Source organism: Triplophysa dalaica, chromosome 5 (genome assembly GCF_015846415.1).
Source record: "Triplophysa dalaica isolate WHDGS20190420 chromosome 5, ASM1584641v1, whole genome shotgun sequence".
Taxonomy (NCBI): domain Eukaryota; kingdom Metazoa; phylum Chordata; class Actinopteri; order Cypriniformes; family Nemacheilidae; genus Triplophysa; species Triplophysa dalaica.
In genome coordinates, this window is record NC_079546.1 from 23,932,044 (window position 1) to 23,957,760 (window position 25,717).

The 25,717-nt window shown below is 38.5% G+C and overlaps 1 protein-coding gene across 1 annotated transcript; it reads left to right on the top strand.

The window, feature by feature from the left end:
- LOC130420438 (NACHT, LRR and PYD domains-containing protein 3-like) lies at positions 1–25,501 on the top strand. The gene is made up of 8 exons (XM_056747724.1): positions 1–256; positions 1,827–3,621; positions 3,733–3,906; positions 12,422–12,592; positions 23,151–23,321; positions 23,395–23,559; positions 23,647–23,693; positions 24,509–25,501. The coding sequence occupies exons 1-8, from the start codon at positions 1–3 to the stop codon at positions 25,072–25,074; spliced, it is 3,345 nt and encodes a 1,114-aa protein (XP_056603702.1). The 3' UTR covers positions 25,075–25,501.
- The last annotated feature ends 216 nt before the right edge of the window (positions 25,502–25,717 follow it).

Consider the following 25,717-nt stretch of genomic DNA (forward strand, 5'->3'; position numbering starts at 1 on the left):
ATGGCGTCTGTTAAAGAGCTGCTCATAGACTCACTGGATGATTTGGATAAAGCTCAGCTGAAAAGGTTTCGGTGTTTCCTGAGGAATGATTATAAGTTTCCAGATTCTGTACTGGAGGGAGCAGATGTCTTAGATACAGTAACTAAGATGGTGGAGCGTGAGAAACAAGAAGGAGCTGTTAAGATCACACTGGACATCCTGAAGAAGATAAACCGGAATGACCTGGTTGAAGAACTAGAGAACAAACACAAAGAAGGTAAAGAAAAAGAGTTTCATCTGATGTTAAAGTTCATGAGTCTGTTATTCTCTCTCCTTTATTTGACTGTGAAGCTGTTGATTGTGATTAAAGTGAGTTCAGAAACAGACTGAAGAAGATCTTAAAACAGAAACATGAGCGCTTATTGAATGGTGATGTAGAGACTGGACTGTATCAGTCTGAATAATGTTTAAACTGATCTCTACATGCTGGAGAACAAGACTGATGGAGCAGTGACATCTCACATACACACATCACATTATTGTTCTGTCGCATCTTCAGTCCACACAACCAGTTTCCCTCAGATCACATACAGTAAAGAATAACAACCCTTAGATGACTCAGATCTGGATTAAACACACACATGAGCCACAACTGAGCCAAATCTCAGCCGAGAGATAATTTATAACTGGACCAGAACAAACTGAAATGAATTCTCTTTCAGCAACAGATGTGTTTCACTCAAGCCATTCTCACAACTCTCAGAATAGATACATGTATGAAAGAAATATTTAAGTTTAATTTCAATGTAAGATTCATTCTAATAAAATAAACTTAAAACTAAACCAAAGACAGCTGACTAAACAGCTATAGACTGTAGGTGCTGCCTACTTCTATTGTCCACGACTACAATGCAAGTTTGAGTTGTCTTAAGTGACATCTCGTGTGGTTCTGTGTGATTTGGATGACTTCAAGTTTACACCCCAGTCTTTCAGTCCACTCGTTTAAAAGGATAATTCACCTGAAACTCATTTACTCATCCTCAGATTGTTCAAAACCAAAACTGTATACATTTCTTTATTCTACAAAACACAAAGAAGAGATTTGGAAGAATGTCAGTAAACAAACAGATCTCATGTTAGTATTTATTTTCTCTACTATGGTAGTCAATTTGTACTTTTATTTTAAGACTGTTCCGGACACTCTTCCAAATATATTCCTTTGTTCCTGCGCTTTCCGTCAGGTGGTTCTTGCCTTCCACATCGTGCATTAAAATCATTTTTATTCACGGCTAGCCCTGCATTAAAAGATTACTTATTATAAGACCGTACAGAAGAAGTGCTTTTTGTGTACATGTGGTTTCAGTTGTCTCAAAATGTTTCGTAAATTCAGAATACATTTAAAAACAAATGTTTTGTTGAATGATGATTTGTTCTTAAAACAGTTCGTATTCACATTTCAAACTTAATATCTAAGCTGTGAATGAGACCCAATGACTTGATCCCACCTCTGATCTATTGTATATAAAACATCTGAACAATAAACACAAAACTAACTGAGAAAGTAAGATTCTGAAGACTGGAGACGGGACAGATATATAAACACATCAGATATATATATATGACTCATATTTTCTCACTTTTCATTTCGCTTAAATACATTTTATGCCCTATTTATTTAATCCTCCCAATGTTATGATGTGTTGAACTGTTCCATGTGAGATTTGTTTCATTTGGTCTGTGATCCTCCATTAGATGAATTTAAATGTGTGAATAATGATGAACATGCTGGTGTGAATAACAATTGTGTTGAATCATTTCTCTTTTCTTCTCGTCATTTATAATAACAGAGACTTTAGGACTGAAAGAGTTTTTCAGAAGTCATAAGATCTACATGAAGGAGAAATCAAAACGTATTTTTGAGGGTAAGAAGGAAAATGAAGTCGATCTGAATGAGATTTACACAGATGTGTTCATCACAGAGGGAGATATGAAAGAAGTCAACTGTGAACGTGAGATTCTGAAGATTGATGATGCCTTCAAAAACACAACCAAGACATCAAAGGACAAACACATCAAATGCAATAAGATATTTCAGTCACTGAGAGACAAGAAGAAGATTATTCTGACCAAAGGCGTCGCTGGAATTGGTATAACAGTATCTGTGCAGAAGCTCATTCTGGATTGGGCCGAGGGAACAGCCAATCAGGACGTAGACGCCATGTTTCTGTTTCCATTCAGAGACATGAACCAGATTAAAGACAAACACATCAGTTTTCATGAGTTTCTGCAGGAATTTTATCCTGAAATAAAGAAACTTGAGAAAACAACTGTAATAGAGTTAACAAAGAAATATAATGTGGCGTTTATCTTTGATGGACTCGATGAGAGTCGCTTGAATTTGGATTTTAAAAGCAAAAAACTGTTGAGTGTTGAGGAAAGATCATCTGTAGATGAAATGATTATAAATCTGATCAGAGGAGATCTGCTTCAGTCCTCTCTCATCTGGATCACATCAAGACCAGCAGCAGCCAATCAGATTCCTTCTAAGTTTGTAGGTTTGTTCACTGAGGTGAGAGGATTCACAGACCAGCAGAAAGAGGAATACTTCAGAAAGAGAATCAAAGATAAGAGTCAAGCTGATCAAATGATCAAACACATCAAGAGATCTCGTAGTCTCTACATCATGTGTCACATCCCCGTCTTCTGTTGGATCACAGCCTCAGTACTTCATGACATTCTCATCCAGAACAATGAAGAAAACATTGACACGACGCTCACTGAGATGTACATTCACTATCTGCTGATTCAGATGAACATGAAGAACCAGAAGTATGATGAGAAAGATCAAGAAGACTATAAAAAGCTATTCAAATCCAATAAAACCACCATTCTGAAGTTGGCTAAGTTGGCGTTTGAGCAGCTGATGAAAGAGAACATCATCTTCTATGAGGAAGATCTTGAAGAATGTGGTATTGATGTGAGAGAAGATTCAGAGTTCTCAGGAATGATCGCTGAGATCTTTAAGAAAGAATCTGTTCTTCACGAGACAAAAGTCTTCAGCTTTATTCATCTGAGCGTTCAAGAGTTTCTGGCTGCGCTGCACGTCTTCATCTGCTACATGACCAACAACATGAAGGACCTTGAGTTTTTCATGACACCTGAACAAGACACAAAGATTTCTCTTCATGACATTCTGAAGAAGGCCATTGATAAAGCCATGGAGAGTGAGAGAGGACATCTGGATCTGTTTTTACGCTTTCTGATGGGCCTTTCACTGGAGTCTAGTCAGAAGCTTCTCAAAGGTCTGCTCACATGCACTGAAGACACCAGAGACAGCATCACAGAAACAACTCAATACATTGAGCAGTTACAGGATCATTACAAAACCTCAGATGAAGCTAAAGTGAACCTGTTTTACTGTTTACTGGAGCTGAAGGATCAGTCATTATATGAGAGAATCCAGAAATACTTACATCCAGATGATTCAGATTCAGTCATATATCTCTCAGATTCAATGTGTACACTGATGATCTATGTGCTGCTCATGTCAGAGAACGTGCTGGATGAGTTCAACATGAACAGATATGATGTAGAGGATTACGAGAGACTTGTTCCAGCTGTGAGATGTTGTAGACGAGCGCTGTGAGTTCATTCAGTGTTTTTACGGCTATCAAAATAACAATATTCACTCTGTGAAAGTACAGGCTGTGAATGAACACTGGAATATAATCTAGATCAATCTTCTTCTGACAGATTCTCTGGGTGTGATCTGACTGCTGAGTCCTGTGAAGTTGTGTCTTCAGCTCTTCAGTCCTCTGAGTGTCCTCTGAGAGAGCTGGACCTGAGTAACAATGATCTGAAGGATTCAGGAGTGAAGCTGATCTCTGATGCTCTCAACACTCACAACTGTCAACTACACACACTGAGGTCAGACACTTTCACCGAAAATACTAAAAAATAATATATGATCCTGTCTGTCATACACTAGATGTTCTTTATTCACTTCAGCTGAAATGACTGTGTGGTTTACTTTATTATATTGGTGTAAAAGAAACTTACTGTTTGTTTTTAAAAAGTCTTGTTTGACTTCAAGCATCAGTGGTTCATTTTGAGCTTTTTTAAACTTTATCCTCTTCTGGGTTTAAAAATCTATTATATATATATATTAAAAAATTTTTTTTGTGAAATACAAACATGTTATTTGTGGGGGAAGGTCTTCTTCACAGAGAGTGATAAATACATGACAGATGGGGAAGGCCAACTGGAACTGCAACTTTTTTGCGGTGGCCGGAGCTCATGTGGTTAAGTTCAGCTCAATGTGTCTCATTTAGAACACAAACGGCTGAAGGGGATGTGTCCACCGAGGTGTATTTACACAGCTGAAAACAGCAGGAGCTCGGCTGAAAACACTCGCTGCGTTTCGATCGCCGGCTCCGATCGTGGGAAAAAACACATAGCACCAGCGCTGAGCGGAAAAAAACACGCCGGCCGCAGTCGTAAACGCCTGAAGGGTGAGAACAGACACAGCGGGATCCATGAACACTGGGATGAGATCACGAGCAGGCGGATGGGAACCCTGTGTTTGGTTGAAAATTAACTACTGACACATAAAAACTGTCTGTATGTAACAACCGTTTTTTGTGGGGGGGCTTTTAGAAAATGGAGACATGTGACTTGCTCATGAGGGCTGTGTGATTGTGCGACCGTGACCTGAGGACTTTTCATCTCTTCCAATGCAGTAACGGTCATTTTTGAAGTATATCAGGTTTACTGGTCTTTTGTCAAAAATAACCTCATGACCTCATGACCCTTTAAAAGCTCATTTCACTCCCCTTGAAATGAAAAATGAAAAGACACAATTTTGTTGAAGGTTTATTTTTGACAACAGAGGTTTATCATGTCACATATGATGACATCACATTTGGTTGATAATGTGATTTAGGCTGAGTTCACACATCATTTTAGCCCCAATTCACTCACCGACAGGTTTTGCGAATTCGACGACAAATGGTCGACACTGGAGGTACATCAGTGCTCATTCACATGAGTGATAATAACACAGTGTGAATTATCAAAGACGTGATCTGAGAGATCAGGTGACAAGATGGTGACAAGATGGCGGCGCGTGAACATCGCGAGGCTCAGCATCTCTCCAGTTTTAGCAATTACATAGTGTTTTTCTTGCTCATCTCGGGCCTGTTCGTTAAGAACAGTTGTGCATTCACAACGTACACCCAGCATGAGCTTTTGGATATCGGTTTGCGCATTCCCGGAAGTTATATCAGCAACATTCAACTCGTCCCTGAGATCGCCAAAACCCCGATGCTACGCACCCCATACGGCCGGGCGGAAGTGCTCGCCGGCGGCGTCGAGATCGTAAGCAAAGGCGGGGGAAGCACGGAGGGCTAAGAGCTAAGCTACAGCTAACACCACACCGGCTCTCTTTACCCAGCATTTTCCTTGCTAACTTACGATCATTAGTGAAAAAAATGGATGAGATTCGACTCCGCATCATCAACAACAAAAGACTTTTGAACTGCAATGTCATAATCTTCACGGAAACATGGCTACACTGCGGCATACCGGACAACGCTATTGAGTTAGCGGGCTACAACACACACCGCGCGGATAGAACGGCAGAGGAATCCGGTAAGACAAGAGGAGGTGGACTGTGCATTTATGTCAATAAAGCTTGGTGCACGAACTCTGTTATTGTCGGGAGACACTGCTCGGCTAACCTTGAGTTTCTCATGGTTAAATGTAGACCGTTTTATCTGCCACGGGAATTCACTTCCACTATTATAACGGCAGCTTATATTCCACCGGATGCTGATGCCAAGCTTGCTATGAAAGAACTTCATGCAGCCATCAGTAAACAACAGACTGCTCACCCGGAGGCTGCTTTTATTGTTGCGGGAGATTTTAATCCCTCTAATTTAAAGACAGTGCTCCCTAAATTTCATCAGCATGTTTCCTGCCACACAAGAGGAAACAAAACTTTAGATCATGTCTATACAAACATGGCTGAAGCTTACACCGCAACCCCCCTCCCCCACCTGGGTCAATCTGATCACCTTTCTTTGTTCCTCACCCCCAAGTATTCACCTCTCATTAATCGTGTGAAGCCATCAGTGAAGACCATCAAGGTGTGGCCTGCGGGGGCTGACTTTACACTCCAGGAAAGGTTTCTACACACAGACTGGAGTATGTTTGCTTCTCAGGCCACCAGTGGCTCTCACACGGATATAGACATAGGACCTGTCCTGGACCACCAACACCTCATGCCTGGTCAAGAAGGCTCACCAGCGTCTCTTCTTTCTGAGGACACTGAAGAAGAACCAACTGTCTTCAACTATCCTGGTGAACTTCTATCGCTGCACGATAGAGAGCATCCTGACCAACTGTGTCACAGTCTGGTAAGGGAACTGTTCTGTTGCTGAGCGCAAGGCACTGCAGCGGGTGGTGAAAACAGCCCAGCCTATCACAGGAACTACACTCCCTTCCATTGAGGACATCCAGAAGAAACGCTGTCTGCGTCGAGCTCGCAGCATTCTCAAGGACTCCTCTCACCCCGCTCATAGACTGTTTACTCTCCTGCCTTCCGGTAGGCGCTTCAGGTGTCTCCGGACAAGAACCAGCAGACTAGGAAACAGCTTTTTTCCCAGAGCTGTTTCATTATTGAACTCTGCTCCCCACTGATTTCACTACCCTCATGACTTTAACTTAATGCTGCTATTACAATGTTTACATTGCACTACGGGGCTGCCATGCATGACTGAACTGTACACACCAGTACTTCATGTATCTGCTCACTTCGGACTGTTTACACACACACAGCATCATTTGCACTCTAAACTGCTCACTTCCACACCAGGAGTATTACACTGAATGCTCATTTGCACTAATGGACTACTTTCATAACTGCATTAACTCATCTACTGCACTGTAACTTCAATAACTGCACTAACTCACCTACTGCACTGTAACTCATCTATTGCATGATTGCATCTATCGCATAACTAACTGCATCTACTCATCTATTGCACTATAACTTCAATAACTGCATTAACGCATCTACTGCACTGTAACCTTAATAACCGCATTAACGCATCTACTGCACTGTAACTTCCATAACTGCACTAACTCACCTACTGCACTGTAACTCATCTATTGCATGATTGCATCTATCGCATAACTAACTGCATCTACTCATCTATTGCACTATAACTTCAATAACTGCATTAACTCATCTACTGCACTGTAACTTCAATAACTGCATTAACTCATCTACTGCACTGTAACTTCAATAACTGCATTAACTCATCTACTGCACTGTAACTTCAATAACTGCATTAACTCATCTACTGCACTGTAACTTCAATAACTGCATTAACTCATCTACTGCACTGTAACTTCAATAACGGCATTAACTCATCTAGTGCACTGTAACTTCAATAACGGCATTAACTCATCTACTGCACTGTAACTTTAATAACTGCATTAACTCATCTACTGCACTGTAACTTCAATAACTGCATTAACTCATCTACTGCACTGTAACTTCAATAACGGCATTAACTCATCTAGTGCACTGTAACTTCAATAACTGCATTAACTCATCTACTGCACTGTAACTTCAATAACGGCATTAACTCATCTAGTGCACTGTAACTTTCATAACTGCATTAACTCATCTACTGCACTGTAACTTCAATAACTGCACTAACTCACCTACTGCACTCTAACTCATCTATTGCATGATTGCATCTATCGCATAACTAACTGCATCTACTCATCTATTGCACTATAACTTCAATATCTGCACTAACTCATCTACTGCACTGTAACTTTCATAACTGCATTAACTCATCTACTGCACTGTAACTTTCATAACGGCATTAACTCATCTACTGCACAGTAACTCATCTATTGCATTATTGCATCTATCGCATAACTAACTGCATCTACTCATCTATTGCACTATAACTTCAATATCTGCACTAACTCATCTACTGCACTGTAACTTTCATAACTGCATTAACTCATCTACTGCACTGTAACTTCAATATCTGCACTAACTCATCTACTGCACTGTAACTGTATATCTGCATCTACTCATGTATTGCACCGTACATTTAATAACCACATTAACTCATCTACTGCACTGTAACTTTAATAACTAATGTCTGTAATTAATGCACACTTAAGTCACTTGCACTATTGTATAGTCTATATTGTTATCTGTTCATAACCTCCTGTACATTAATGTTCACAGTATATAGCCTTCTGTTTATATTGTTCATAGTACATACCGACTGTAAAGTATTTTCATAGTACATGCCCATTGTATAGTATTTTCCTAATATTGTATCTGTATTTATTCACACTGTATATCTGCACTTGCTAATTGCACTTCTGGTTAGACCTAAACTACATTTCGTTACACTGTACTTGTATATGTGTAATGACAATAAAGTTGAATATAATCTAATCTAGGGCTGCAACTAACGATTATTTCAATAATCGATTAATCTATATATTATTTTTTCGATTAATCGATGAATCGGATAAAAACCCCAAAACAAGAAAAGCATTCATTTTTAACCCTTTATTCAAAAACAGAACTAAAATCTTCAGAAAGTGCACAAACATGTTGCTCCTTGATCATCCCTGAGCTGTTATAATAATAATAAAATAAAATAATAGTGTTGACTAACACAAAAAACAAACACATGTTTGCCCAATTTTTTTTTTTTAAATAAACTGCCACCTGAGGTGCCAGAACAATTAATAATTTATAAAAAATAAAGAACAATACAAATCAGAAAATTTAGCAGGATTTGTTTGAATGTCAGAACTTGTTCCCTACACTACACTGCAGACGCACACACAAGCAGATGCACAGACGCACACACAAGCAGATGCACAAACTCTCACACTTACACACACACACACACTCTCACACACACACACACTCTCTCTCGCTCTCTCAAGTTCACTTGAAGCTTATTCATTAAATTATAACCATCATTGTAGTAAGTGTAAGGTTCATTTATACACCACATTTAAACACAGCTTAAGATGACCACGTGCTATAAAATAACTTTAAAATTAAATTAAAAAGTACAACACACACACATATATTTGTCAATAATAACCTATATGGGACAAAGCACAGAATATACACTGCATACATTGCTTTTCTAATTTAGTAGTTTTGTCCTGTTGTCAGTCCAAATATCAAAAAAATCTTAAATCAAGATACATTTACTAGACACATGAAATAGCATAAGAAAGTATGTCAAAACACCTCAAAATTAAGTGATTGTTTGCTTAAAACAAGCAAAATTATCTGCCAATGGGGTGAGAAAAATAATCTTAATGAGATATAATCTCAAACATAAATTTTAAGCATCACCTAATTTTCTCATGCCATTTTTCTTGTCAAGTAATCTCGATTTAAGATTTTAGATATTTGGACTGGAAACGAGACAAAATTACTAATTAAGAAAAGCTTTTTTTGAATAAAAACGTGTCTTTAGTCTTGCAATGCAAAGTGCAAAGTAGCTATACCATTATTTATACGTGCTTTATACGGTTGTTAGCGAGCTAACGCTAACTTGTCATGCTTGTCCATCTGGATAACGAGTAAACATTATGTTCCTCACTTCAAAACAGAACAAAAGTAGGACTCTGTAGTGACTTAACCTGCTGTTGAACTCCCTTCATCCTCATCAAAGACTCCAACATGTTTGCGTTTCAGGTGCTGGATCATTGCCGTGTTGCTCCCGTGTCATGCCATGTCGCTTTTGCATATTTTGCAGTTAACACACTGTTTCTGTTTATTTAATGTGGAATGCTCCCACACCTTGGATGACTTGGGTCGCGCGGATTTCTCTGCATCCGCCATGTATATTTCCTCCGCTCGTTTTTTTATTTTTGCTCCGCCCCGTCTATGAGGCGCCGATTCGCCGAACTCTGCTAGCATCAGTGCGCGAGAGAGACCGAGTGTGTTCACTCCGCTCCGCGCTCAAATAAAGTTTTTCTTTTATAATCAAACGTCTCCGTGTCGCGCGACACAACGAATCGATAATGAAATTCGTTGCCAACTCTTTTAGTAATCGATTTTTATCGATTTAATCGATTCGTTGTTGCAGCCCTAATCTAATCTAATCAATGACACTCATCACATATGTGGATATGTGTGAACTTTTCAGTGTAAACAGAAGTCTTCTTCATTTAGATCAACATGAATCTGAGAGTGATAATAACCTTAATGTTTATTAGTGCTTTGCTTTATTAAAGCAATAAGCCCCGCGAAGCCGTGGGTTACAGTGCATTTTATAACAGCTAAGGGGCGTTGTTAGGCACGACGCGAAGCGGATATTTAGGCTATGTGGTACGGTCAGCCGTTATATATCGGGGTATTTTATAACGGCTTAGAACTCCGCTAAGCCAATCAGAATCAAGGACCAGAACTGGCAGTTTTATAACATCTTTCTTGCACTAATAAACATTAAGGTTATTATCACTCTCAGATTCATGTTGATCTAAATGAAGAAAACTTCTGTTTACACTGAAAAGTTCACGCACATCCACATATGAAATCACTATCCATCCAAACTAAAGCGTGTCATATTTTGTATGTATGTGTGAGTGTTTATAGGTGTGTATGTACACAGAGTTTATATGTATGTGTGAGTGTTTATAGGTGTGTATGTACACAGAGTTTATATGTGTGTGTGAGTGTTTATAGATGTGTATGTACGCAGAGTTTATATGTGTGTGTGAGTATTGTATAGGTGTGTTTGCATGATTTTATATGTATGCGTGAAAGTGTACATGCATACATTACTAACATAAGATGTATTGGTATGGATTTCAGATAAGTGTGCACATTTTTCATATGTGTTTGCTTGAACATCCAATAGTATACATGTATATGTGAGCAATGTATGTGTGTACATATGTTTTCATAAGTGTGGTTTCATTTAAACCCTATACGGCTCCTTATATTGAAACAATAACAAATGATGTTAATGGTTCACTAACGACTAAGAGAGTTCAGAAGAAGCCAGAGCAGATATTCAAGAGCGGCTGGTTCACAATCATCAGTCATAGACTCTACTCTATCAGCTCAAGCAGACAAACATTCTTACCTGAAGTCATCTCTAAAGGATCACACATCATCTGCTCAGGTGAACTCTTGAATACGTCACACGCAGCACACTCAGAGTCAACATGTAGGCCAGTTTGTGTTAACGTGTTAGGATATTTTTGCGATGTGTAAACGATGTGTAAGTGAAGCCACAATATTCACGAGCAAATAAGAAGAAGAACAAGCAGCAGGAGGAAATGACAAAACTTTAACAAAGACACTTTGTGGCGCAATTGCTGCCATTTCTGTACGGAGGTGTGTGTGGATGTGAAGTCAGAGTCAGGAGTGTTGGGATTGTGATGTGAAGAACTTTACTCAAGTTGATTTCATGCACAATTTCAGGATGTCAAGGGCTACTTTTATATCTGCCAGCGCCTCTCCAAAGCACTCTCACGGCATGACACTCGTACTCTCCCTCAAGGGCTGGTTATACTCCACGCATTCACTAGTTCACTTGGGTGTGCGGCAAATATGACGTCATCGCGGTGTTCGTGAAGTTCGCTTTGGGTGAGCACGAGCTCATTTCGCGTGGCGTTGTGCACAACATTTTTTGTGACTCGAGCGAACAGTTCACACGGCGCCGCAGTCAACATGAAAGCTTTGAAGAGATTTTGACATCTTTTATGATCAATGTGTCTGTTTTATATTGTATTCAGAATATTATAATCATCAATGGGTAAATCTATGGCAATGTACAGCAGTCCCTAACCAACAGTGTGTAGAAATGTGTCTGCATTATGCACAGAAATGAAAGAGTGAACAAAACGTTTGATATAAAAATTTATTAAATCAACAAACAATAGTTTGAAATGTCTCCATCACGTGCATCTGCTTCACAAGAGTGATGTTTTCTACATCTCCATGTTTTGTGGCATACAGTAGGCGAACATTCCATCTCCTTTTTGCCCTTTTTTTGATAGTAGCAACAACACGAAATCTTGTTGCTACTATCAAAAAAGGTTGCTGGTTCGATCCCAGCAGCCACCACCAGTGTGTCCTTGAGCAAGACACTTTACTCCATGTTGCTCCAGGGGGATTGTTCCTGTAATAAGTGCACTGTAAGTTGCTTTGGATAAAAGTGTCTGCCAAATGACTAAATGTAAATGTAAATTCATGAGTCACTAGCGGATGAGTTACACCACACAATATACACAAGAAGAAGAACAAGAGTGACGCTTTACTACACAAACACCACCAATACATGAGAGTGTGTGTCATACACTAGATGTTCTTTACAAACTAACGTTTGTGACTTTTGTGTCATTTTGTTTTGTTTGTGTTTAGATTGTCTGGGTGTAATGTGACTGAAGAGTGTTGTGTAAGTTTGTCTTCATGTCTACAATCATCATCGTCTCTGAGAGAGCTGGACCTGAGTAACAATGATCTGAAGGATTCAGGAGTGAAGCTGATCTCTGATGCTCTCAACACTCACAACTGTCAACTACACACACTGAGGTCAGACACTTTACTAACATCATTTAACATGATTTTTGAATGTTGTTTTATCTTTAACACAATACATGTCAAATAATCTCTATGAATACATTTATAATGATGTGTCAGGTTCTTAGAGGTCATAAAGCATCTGGCCCACACCACGTCTCAATCAGGTTGATCTAAACCGTCACTTTCCCATGAGTTAGTAGCTGGAATATAAGAATACTACATGAAAAGAAGTGAGTTCTAGACCTTAGAAAGTAAAGCAGTAAAAGAGGTCTTATAGAGTCCAGCTGCTCCCACAGAGGTGTTAGAGACCCAGGGAACACCATCAGCTTTAACAGCTCATCTCAGTCTGAAAGAGAGAAACTGAAATGATTTGAGACTCTTGTCACTGAAAATATCTTTCAGGGTATAATGAGCACAATCACCTCAGGCTTTAAAACACAAGGTTTTATTACTACAGGGATCAATGGAGGAAAACTTTTGGATTTGAGTTTCTCTGCATCTTTAAGAGACAATAAAGCTGATTTATTATAATTAATTGTGAAACAAAAATGTTGAAAAGATTGAAGCATTCAGGAACAGACAAAGAAATATTGGAAACAGAGCAAAATCTTGTCATCATAAAGAGAGATTTGATGTGAGGTATTGACACAAATAATAAGTTGTATAGTTGATGACGGCTTCAGCCAATGACTCCACTGACAGAATGAAAAGCAAACGCCATAGAGGACGACCTTGAGGGGTATCATGACCAAGAGCTCAACATGACCACACTGAAGAGCCAGTGAGAATGTGAGCTATAGAGTGTTTCAACCATTCTGATAAATCTTCTCAATGAGTGCTGAGACTATATCCCAGATGACAGAAATGATTTCAGGGGGATTCCCTCACTGTCTGGACCTTTGTTCTTTGGCACCGAGTCCAGGACCAGTTTCACTTCATCAAGGGACAATTGAGCATCTCCTGATAGTGTTCATCAAGTTTAGGAAGATGAAACTGCTTAAGGACAGATAGATGGAAGTGTTCAGAAGAACTTTTAAAGCTCTGATTTATATCTCAGGGTTGGGTGAAGAAAACACCGTCTCTCTTTACAACATGTACGTTTGCTCTAGATTCCATCTGTTTGATCCATCATGCTCATCATTTACTTGACCTCTTACCAATGAAATCATGAGATTCTCTCGTGTGATGTTGAATGAATTCAGCTCTGTGTTGATGGATCCAACTATAGATATGACTCGCAGATCTTATAGATTCAAAGAGTCCAGTTTCACTAGATCGGACTAAATCTGTACTTAAATATCAGCTCTGTTGTGAGTGAATAGTTCAAATCAACCACAAGGCAGATACAGAAGAGAAGAACAACAGCGTGACACCAAGTGATGTGAATAAAATGAAAATAATTCAGTGAATAATCTCAGTTGTGCTTCAATGCTCAGTTTAGCTTCGTCTGACTAGAAACAGATTCAATATGTATTATTATAAAACTGCCAGTTCTGTTCCATGATTCTGATTGGCTGAGCGGAGTTCTAAGCCGTTATAAAATACCCCAATATATAACGGCTGACCGCACCACATAGCCTAAATATCTTTGTATTTACTTTATTTAATGAAACCTTGCTACGCATATGGAGTAACTGTTTTATAAAAGAAATAAGCCCCGCGAAGCCGTGTGTTACAGTGCATTTTATAACAGCTAAGGGGGTTTCGGCACTCCGCTTCGCGTCGTGCCTAACAACGCCCCTTAGCTCTTATAAAATGCACTGTAACCCACGGCATCTTGGGGCTTATTGCTTTATTATACCACACAAGAATGAGCTTTTAAAACATTGTCTCGTGACGTTATCATGAACCTTGAAATGGAGACGGAATACAGCACCCAACATAAGATTCAACAAGATTAAAAATAAGGACAAAATGTGACAAATAATAAGAGCTAGAGTGAATAATAACATGATCAAATAAATGAATGATTATAAAGAATATGATAAAAGAAAAGTACTAAATGCATACAACTTAGTAAATATATAATGGAATTAATGATCAATGAAATAAAATAAGAAGCAAATGTATGTTTCTGCTCAGATCTATGGGTGTAAAAGTGTAATCTTCAGCTCAGATTTAAGTGAAGGTCATTTCTCTCTTTGTTTGACAGAAAGTGTTTTTAAGGTTTAGTTGGTTTGGTTTGGCGTGGCTTAGCATCTGCCAGTTGATGACACTCTTAGCTATGAGTGAAACGAACCAACCCCCATGTCTCTACGATGTTCTGATGCAGAGACATAGGTATTGCAAAATAGTTGCTATGCTAACCTGTTTGGTTGCTTTAGGCGTGGCTCGGCATCTGCCTTAACAGTATATGATACTCTTAGCTATGAGTGAAACGAACCAACCCCCATGTGTCTACGATGTTCTGATGCAGAGATATAGGTATTGCTAAATGGTTGCTAGGCTAACCTGTTTGGTTGCTATGGGCGTGGCTAAGCATAATGATGTGTCTGTGATACTGATTGGTTGGCTGAGTGAAATGAGCCCACCCCCATGTCTCTAAGTGGTTGTACTGCAAAGTTATTCAACATAAGAGATTTATAATGACTTATATTCACTAGATGCTCTTTACAAACTAACTTTTGTGTCTTTTGTGTCTTTGTGTCTTTTGTGTCTTTTGTGTCATTTGTGTCTTTGTGTCTTTTGTGTCTTGTGTGTCTTTTGTGTCTTTTGTGTCTTTTGTGTCTTTTGTGTCATTTGTGTCTTTTGTGTCTTTGGTGTCTTTGGTGTCTTTTGTGTCTTTTGTGTCTTTGTGTCTTTTGTGTCTTTGGTGTCATTTGTGTCTTGTGTGTCTTTTGTGTCTTTTGTGTCTTTTGTGTCATTTGTGTCTTTTGTGTCTTGTGTGTCTTTTGTGTCTTTGTGTCTTTTGTGTCTTTTGTGTCATTGGTGTCTTTGGTGTCTTTTGTGTCTTTGTGTCTTTTGTGTGTTGTGTGTCTTTTGTGTCTTGTGTGTCTTGTATGTCTTTTGTGTCGTTTGTGTCTTTTGTGTCATTGTGTGTTTTGTTTGTGTCTTGTGTGTCTTGTGTGTATTGTATGTCTTGTGTGTCTTTTGTGTCATTGTGTGTTTTGTTTGTGTTTTTTGTGTCTTTTGTGTCTTTGTGTCTTTTGTGTCTTTGTGTCATTTGTGTCTTTTGTGACTCTTGTGTCATTGTGTGTTTTGTTTGTGTCTTTTGTGTCTTGTATGTCTTGTGTGTCTTGTGTGTCATTGCGTTTTGTTTGTGTTTAGATTGTCTGGGTGTAATGTGACTGAAGAGTGTTGTGTAAGTTTGTCTTCATGTCTACAATCATCATCGTCTCTGAGAGAGCTGGACCTGAGTAACAATGATCTGAAGGATTCAGGAGTGAAGCTGATCTCTGATGCTCTCAACACTCACAACTGTCAACTACACACACTGAGGTCAGACACTTTACTAACATCATTTAACATGATTTTTGAATGTTGTTTTATCTTTTAACACAATACATGTCAAATAATCTCTATGAATACATTTATAATGATGTGTCAGGTTCTTAGAGGTCATAAAGCATCTGGCCCACACCTCGTCTCAATCAGGTTGATCTAAACCGTCACTTTCCCAGGAGTTAGTAGCTGGAATATAAGAATACTACATGAAAAGAAGTGAGTTCTAGACCTTAGAAAGTAAAGCAGTAAAAGAGGTCTTATAGAGTCCAGCTGCTCCCACAGAGGTGTTAGAGACCCAGAGAACACCATCAACTTTAACAGCTCATCTCAGTCTGAAAGAGAGAAACTGAAATGATTTGAGACTCTTGTCACTGAAAATATCTTTCAGGGTATAATGAGCACAATCACCTCAGGCTTTAAAACACAAGGTTTTATTACTACAGGGATCAAGGGAGGAAAACTTTTGGATTTGAGTTTCTCTGCATCTTTAAGAGACAATAAAGCTGATTTATTATAATTAATTGTGAAACAAAAATGTTGAAAAGATTGAAGCATTCAGGAACAGACAAAGAAATATTGGAAACAGAGCAAAATCTTGTCATCATAAAGAGAGATTTGACGTGAGGTATTGACACAAATAATGGGTTGTATAGTTGATGACGGCTTCAGCCAATGACTCCACTGACAGAATGAAAAGCAAACGCCATAGAGGACGACCTTGATGGGTATCATGACCAAGAGCTCAACATGACCACACTGAAGAGCCAGTGAGAATGTGAGCTATAGAGTGTTTCAACCATTCTGATAAATCTTCTCAATGAGTGCTGAGACTATATCCCAGATGACAGAAATGATTTCAGGGGGATTCCCTCACTGTCTGGACCTTTGTTCTTTGGCACCGAGTCCAGGACCAGTTTCACTTCATCAAGAGACAATTGAGCATCTCCTGATAGTGTTCATCAAGTTTAGGAAGATGAAACTGCTTAAGGACAGATAGATGGAAGTGTTCAGAAGAACTTTTAAAGCTCTGATTTAAATCTCAGTGTATATACCATTGTGTTAAGTGTCTGGGTGTTTTTGTAGATATTTGTGTATGAAGTTTATAGATTTAGTGTATTGGATGAAGAATGACATGTTTGTTATTTGTTATGCATATAGAGTGTATATGGTGTCATTGTTTGTTAAGGTGGGAGATACTAGTAACTGCGGTACTAGTATCAGAGAAATGCATACTTACCTGGGTAATGGTATGGCCCCGAAAAGGGGCGGGGTTTGGCCTTTATAAACCCAGGAAAACCCCCAAATCAGGGCTTGTTCTGGTGAAGCAACTCAATGCAAGAGTACTTTACTAGCTACTGTAGTGCCTCACGCAAACCCTAAAAAACGGTTCTAGAGAGTGTGAATAGCTGTTTTCTTTGATACTTATTGGTGAAGGTTTAATTTGCTACTTTGGTCTTCTTTTCTCTTTTATTATTTCATTTGATTCTTTGGATTTTATTGGTAACCAGGACACTGTAAATGTACACCTTCACTGTGGATTCCTTTTTGGCACTGTAAATCAGTGGTGGACGAAGTACACAAACCATGTACTTGAGTAAAAGTAGAGATACCCAAGGAAAAATATTACTGAAGTAAAAGTAGAATTGCTGCCTTTAAACTTTCACTTGAGTAAAAGTACAAAAGTATTTGCCTTCAAATGTAATTAAGTATCCAAGTACTTTTATTTTGATTAAAGACAATAATAAAATATATTTTATGTGCTTTTCTTTTAGCATGTCATAGGAAATACAGAGTATATACAGAGTATATTATTTTCAGCATAGGCTTAGTTAGATCTGTCTTTGGAAGCTTTTGAAAATAACAATACCTGTTAATAAGGAGCACTCCACTCCACCAGTCAACTGTTTTAGCATCATACATGCACCAATGCAACATTTTCTTATAATATAATCATTGTGTTCCTAACTTGTAATGATTACTTTAATTAGCTCATTGTTTCCTTCTTTAAATTAATACATGTTGTTAGCTATAACAGCATGATTTGTATTATCTTAAAACTGTACATTTAGATAACTTAGATAGTCACCTCTGATAACAGATCCCTCAAAATATTTATGTAGACAAATTCAAGCTGCTTTGAAACTATATGTATTGTGAAAAACGCTAATACAAATAAATGTGAATTGAATCGGTGCAGCCTATAGTCAAAATATAATTAATTTAAATTCCAACATAAAATGTTAAATTCGATTGATTCCCATTTCACAATATCAGAGCACTAATCTTGAAAAGTTTCAAATTAAAATATGAAATAAGGTGAAACAGCTAAGTTTACTTAGCCGACGACGTGTACAATGTTCAGGGTAGCGTAACAGTCTATATTTGTTCTGCAAGCTACTGTTAGGTTTATATCTCTTTATTTTAAATGAGGGAAATTTAAATGGCTTACCTCTATGTGTTCCCTTAGATTGGAAGGAGAATTGTTGTATGAAGAAATTGTACAGGACCGAGGCAGGCAGAGAAGGCACTTATAAATGAAAGACTCGTTCTTCTTTTCAACGATTTAAAAAAAATCGCGTAAATAAGGCCATGGGTTTTGGGGCAAGTTAGATTCTGCAGTTTCTGCCATGATTTCAATAAAGACAATAGCAGTCGAAATGTTATGTTGTTGCAGACAGTTGCATTGAATCTGATGTGTTTAATCGTATTTTCGCGCTAAGTCGATAAAGTGACCAAGGCGACAACAGGGCAAAACAAAACAAATTCAAAATAAAGCGCGCAATGTACTGTGATTGGTGTCTCGTTTTACCAGTTAAGTTTTTACTGACTTATCATCTGCCTGTTGATGACACTCTGAGCTATGAATGAAACGAACCAATCCCCATGTCTCTATGATGTTCTGATGAAGAGATAAAAGTATCGCTGAATGGTTGGTAGGCTAACCTGTTTGGTTGCTATGGGCGTGGCTTAGCATCTGCCAGTTGATGACACTCTGAGCTATGAATGAAACGAACCAATCCCCATATCTCTATGATGTTCTGATGCATAGATAAAGGTATTGCTGAATGGTTGCTAGGCTTACCTGTTTTGTTGCTATGGGCTTGGCTTTGTAGCTTAATGATGTGTCTGTGATACTGATTGGTTGCCTGCGTGAAATGAGCCCACCCCCTTGTCTCTAAGTGGTTGTACTGCAAAGTTATTCAACATAAGAGATTTATAATGCGTTATATGGGCGTGTTCCCTGTCCCATGTTAAGTCAATGGGGAACTTTTGTGAGTTGTGAGTGATGTTTTTACAGAGTCTGATAGTGTCTTCAAATGTGGTGACCCGCATGTTTCTACACAATTCTCACTCTGAGCTACGACTCGTCAAAGTTTGGCCTCAATGTTAAGTCAATGGGATTTTTCAGGTGTTTTTTTGCCCCCTATAGAAGCCTGATCACTTATAAAAGTCCCATCACACCTCTCCTCAGTAAACACACCATCTGAGCCTCATTCAGTGGAGATGGTGGTCTAGTGGGTTAAACCACTGAACTGGTAAATCAAAAAAGGTTGCTGGTTCGATCCCAGCAGCCACCACCAGTGTGTCCTTGAGCAAGACACTTTACTCCATGTTGCTCCAGGGGGATTGTTCCTGTAATAAGTGCACTGTAAGTCGCTTTGGATATAAGTGTCTGCCAAATGACTAAATGTAAATGTAAATTCATGAATCACTAGAGGATGAGTTACACCACACAATATACACAAGAAGAAGAACAAGAGTGACGCTTTACTACACAAACACCACCAATACATGAGAGTGTGTGTCATACACTAGATGTTCTTTACAAACTAACGTTTGTGACTTTTGTGTCATTTTGTTTTGTTTGTGTTTAGATTGTCTGGGTGTAATGTGACTGAAGAGTGTTGTGTAAGTTTGTCTTCATGTCTACAATCATCATCGTCTCTGAGAGAGCTGGACCTGAGTAACAATGATCTGAAGGATTCAGGAGTGAAGCTGATCTCTGATGCTCTCAACACTCACAACTGTCAACTACACACACTGAGGTCAGACACTTTACTAACATCATTTAACATGATTTTTGAATGTTGTTTTATCTTTAACACAATACATGTCAAATAATCTCTATGAATACATTTATAATGATGTGTCAGGTTCTTAGAGGTCATAAAGCATCTGGCCCACACCACGTCTCAATCAGGTTGATCTAAACCGTCACTTTCCCATGAGTTAGTAGCTGGAATATAAGAATACTACATGAAAAGAAGTGAGTTCTAGACCTTAGAAAGTAAAGCAGTAAAAGAGGTCTTATAGAGTCCAGCTGCTCCCACAGAGGTGTTAGAGACCCAGAGAACACCATCAGCTTTAACAGCTCATCTCAGTCTGAAAGAGAGAAACTGAAATGATTTGAGACTCTTGTCACTGAAAATATCTTTCAGGGTATAATGAGCACAATCACCTCAGGCTTTAAAACACAAGGTTTTATTACTACAGGGATCAATGGAGGAAAACTTTTGGATTTGAGTTTCTCTGCATCTTTAAGAGACAATAAAGCTGATTTATTATAATTAATTGTGAAACAAAAATGTTGAAAAGATTGAAGCATTCAGGAACAGACAAAGAAATATTGGAAACAGAGCAAAATCTTGTCATCATAAAGAGAGATTTGACGTGAGGTCTTGACACAAATAATAGGTTGTATAGTTGATGACGGCTTCAGCCAATGACTCCACTGACAGAATGAAAAGCAAAGGCCCTAGAGGACGACCTTGAGGGGTATCATGACCAAGAGCTCAACATGACCACACTGAAGAGCCAGTGAGAATGTGAGCTATAGAGTGTTTCAACCATTCTGATAAATCTTCTCAATGAGTGCTGAGACTATATCCCAGATGACAGAAATGATTTCAGGGGGATTCCCTCACTGTCTGGACCTTTGTTCTTTGACATCGAGTCCAGGACCAGTTTCACTTCATCAAGAAACAATTGAGCATCTCCTGATAGTGTTCATCAAGTTTAGGAAGATGAAACTGCTTAAGGACAGATAGATGGAAGTGTTCAGAAGAACTTTTAAAGCTCTGATTTATATCTCAGGGTTGGGTGAAGAAAACACCGTCTCTCTTTACAACATGTACGTTTGCTCTATATTCCATCTGTTTGATCCATCATGCTCATCATTTACTTGACCTCTTACCAATGAAATCATGAGATTGTCTCGTGTGATGTTGAATGAATTCAGCTCTGTGTTGATGGATCCAACTATAGATATGACTCGCAGATCTTATAGATGCAAAGAGTCCAGTTTCACTAGATCGGACTAAATCTGTACTTAAATATCAGCTCTGTTGTGAGTGAATAGTACAAATCAACCACAAGGCAGATACAGAAGAGAAGAACAACAGCGTGACACCAAGTGATGTGAATAAAATGAAAATAATTCAGTGAATAATCTCAGTTGTGCTTCAATGCTCAGTTTAGCTTCGTCTGACTAGAAACAGATTCAATATGTTTTATTATACCACACAAGAATGAGCTTTTAAAACATTGTCTCGTGACGTTATCATGAACCTTGAGATGGAGACGGAATACAGCACCCAACATAAGATTCAACAAGATTAAAAATAAGGACAAAATGTGACAAATAATAATAAGAAGAGTGAATAATAACATGATCAAATAAAATAATGAATATAATGAATATGATAAAAGAAAAGTACTAAATGCATACAACTTAGTAAATATATAATGGAATTAATGATCAATGAAATAAAATAAGAAGCAAATGTATGTTTCTGCTCAGATCTATGGGTGTAAAAGTGTAATCTTCAGCTCAGATTTAAGTGAAGGTCATTTCTCTCTTTGTTTGACAGAAAGTGTTTTTAAGGTTCTGTTCCATCGCCTGATCTTATCTCTTCAGCTCATTTCTGCCGCCGCTCCTAAAATCTGAGCAAAAGAAGAAAAACACACACATTTCCCTCTAATAAAATATTTTGTTACCTCCCAAAAGGATGGAGGATTATTTATCAAGTTAATAAACTGGACTAGAGAAGTATACAGCTGTGATAAAAGTTCTTGACTGTGGAGTAAAGATCGATTAAATCTCTAACGGATTCATTTAGAAACAGCGTTGTGTGTTGTTCAGAGTAACACAACAATTCTGCTTTGTTAAGAATGATTTTTATCAGCGAAATAGTGAGAAAATAGTCATTGTTTACAATATGACAATGAAATCTAATAAATGTTTCTTGTTTATTAAACTGTAGGACATCATTTACTTTTACAATGGGGATGATGTTAGGAATCATTGATATTAGGTGTCATTCTACAAGGCTTTTGCGTCCTTAAAAGGCAAAACAAAAAGACGGCGGGACTTAAAATGGTGATTAATGCAGAAAATCTTCAACACTAAAAATTAATATTTTTGGAGAAAAATGTGAGTTGTGGTTCATGGCAAACTGCGGCACAGGGCATTCACTGAGGTGAAGAAAAGTTAAGCCACGAACCAACCTAACCAATTGGCATGTCTGTAAAATTTTCTGATGCAGAGATATACGTCTCGCTAAATGGTTGCTAGGCTAACCTGTTTGGTTGCTATGGGCGTGGCTTATCATCTGCCAGTTGATGACGCTTTAAGCTATGAATGAAACGAACCAACCCCCATGTCTCTACGATGTTCTGATGCAGAGACATAGGTATTGCAAAATAGTTGCTATGCTAACCTGTTTGGTTGCTTTAGGCGTGGCTCGGCATCTGCCTTAACAGTATATGATACTCTTAGCTATGAGTGAAACGAACCAACCCCCATGTGTCTACGATGTTCTGATGCAGAGATATAGGTATTGCTAAATGGTTGCTAGGCTAACCTGTTTGGTTGCTATGGGCGTGGCTTAGCATAATGATGTGTCTGTGATACTGATTGGTTTGATTGGAGTGAAATGAGCCCACCCCCATGTCTCTAAGTGGTTGTACTGCAAAGTTATTCAACATAAGAGATTTATAATGACTTATATACACTAGATGCTCTTTACAAACTAACTTTTGTGTCTTTTGTGTCTTGTGTGTCTTGTGTGTTTTTTGTGTGTCTTTTGTGTCTTGTGTGTCATTGTGTTTTGTTTGTGTTTAGATTGTCGTTGTGTAATCTGACTGAAGAGTGTTGTGTAAGTTTGTCTTCATGTCTACAATCATCATCGTCTCTGAGAGAGCTGGACCTGAGTAACAATGATCTGAAGGATTCAGGAGTGAAGCTGATCTCTGATGCTCTCAACACTCACAACTGTCAACTACACACATTGAGGTGTTTGTCTCTACACACTGATGTCACAATAGAAAAGTGAAGAGTGTGTTGACATGTTTGTGTGTGTTTGTAGGTTGTCAGGTTGTATGGTGACAGATGAAGGTTGTTGTTCTTTGGCTTCAGCTCTGAGTTCACAGTCGTCACACCTGAGAGAGCTGGATCTGAGCTACAATCACCCACAACACACAACACAACAGCTGCTCTCTCACACACTCAATGATCCAAAGTACACAATCAAGTATGACACACAACACACACACGATTCACACACACCAGACCAATGTCACATCATGTTTCTGTCTTTAATGTGTTTGTGTTTGTGTAGTTTGAGTCATGGAGGAGAGAGAAGAATTACAGCAGGACTACACAAGTGTAAGTCTACACACACAGACACACACACACACACAGATTGATTTAGTGATTGTTGTGTTGTTGTGTTATAAATGTGTGTTCTTGTGTTCAGATGCGGTTGATCTCACAGTGGATCTAAACACAACACACACACACACACACACAGATTGATTTAGTGATTGTTGTGTTGTTGTGTTATAAATGTGTGTTCTTGTGTTCAGATGCGGTTGATCTCACACTGGATCTAAACACAACACATACACACAGATTGATTTAGTGATTGTTGTGTTGTTGTGTTATAAATGTGTCTTCTTGTGTTCAGATGCGGTTGATCTCACACTGGATCTAAACACAACACACACACACAGAATGATTTAGTGATTGTTGTGTTGTTGTGTTATAAATGTGTCTTCTTGTGTTCAGATGCGGTTGATCTCACACTGGATCTCAACACAACACACACACACAGATTGATTTAGTGATTGTTGTGTTGTTGTGTTATAAATGTGTCTTCTTGTTTTCAGATGCGGTTGATCTCACACTAGATCTAAACACAACACACACACACACAGATTGATTTAGTGATTGTTGTGTTGTTGTGTTATAAATGTGTCTTCTTGTGTTCAGATGCGGTTGATCTCACAGTGGATCTAAACACAACACACACACACACACAGATTGATTTAGTGATTGTTGTGTTGTTGTGTTATAAATGTGTGTTCTTGTGTTCAGATGCGGTTGATCTCACACTGGATCTAAACACAACACACACACACACACAGATTGATTTAGTGATTGTTGTGTTGTTGTGTTATAATGTGTCTTCTTGTGTTCAGATGCGGTTGATCTCACACTGGATCTAAACACAACAGACACACAACTCAAAGTGTCTGAAGAGAACAGAAAGATCACACATGTGGAAGAGTGTCAGTCGTATCCTTATCATCCAGACAGATTTGTTGTGTGTCCTCAGGTGTTGTGTAGAGAGAGTCTGACTGGACGCTGTTACTGGGAGACTAAATGGAGCGGATCACATGTTTATATATCAGTGTCATATAAAAGCATTGAGAGGAAAGGATGGAGGAGTTATGACTGTTGGTTTGGATGGAATGATAAATCATGGAGTCTGAGGTGCTATAATAACACATTCACTGCACGTCACAATAATAATGATACACACATTAGTGTATCTCCAGGTGTGTGTAAGAGAGCAGGTGTGTATGTGGACCAGTCGGCCGGCACTCTGTCCTTCTACAGCGTCTCTGACACACACACACTCACACACTTACACACATACTACACAACATTCACTGAGACTCTCTGTGCTGGACTTGGTGTGTATGGTGATGACACCTCAGTGTGTCTGTGTGACATAAACAGCCTCTATAGAGCCTCCTGTTAAACACAAGAGTGTGTGTGTGTGTGTGTGTGTCTCTGTGCAAATACATCACAATAAGTGTCAATAATGAGTAAATCTATAGATCCTAACACACATTATTAATGTGTTTGTGTGTCAATATTTGTCACGTCAGACTTTTAGTCACTAGTTTGTTTCATCAGAGACAAAAGTCTTGTGTGAGTGGAGGAAGATTTTCTTTGTAGTTTTCATCAGTTTCTTGTTTGTGTGTCACTGATGTGAAAGTTCTCATGAACAAGAGCAGATTCATCTTCTTATAATGTGATCATGATATTATTCACTGGTGCAGATCAAGTCTTTTCAGCTCTTTTACTCTCTTTATCTTTCACTATTTCTTCTTTCACACTGTAAACAATCAAACAAGTGTTTTCTCTACAAAGATAAAAAAGTATCTTGAATATTTAGTTTTTTGTTAAAGGACTCAAGTGATTGTTTTTCATATACTGAAGAAAATGAGCCGAACCGTGTTTCTAATAAAGATTCTTTTGTTGACTGGACTTAGATTCTCAAGTTTTTGGCCAAAATGAAATTTACAAAACGAGGGAATTCTTAACAAACAATAGTTCAAAAGTTTGAAAGATCCCAAGATGCATTGCAGCATGTTCAGTTTGATGTTTCTTGTGTGTTT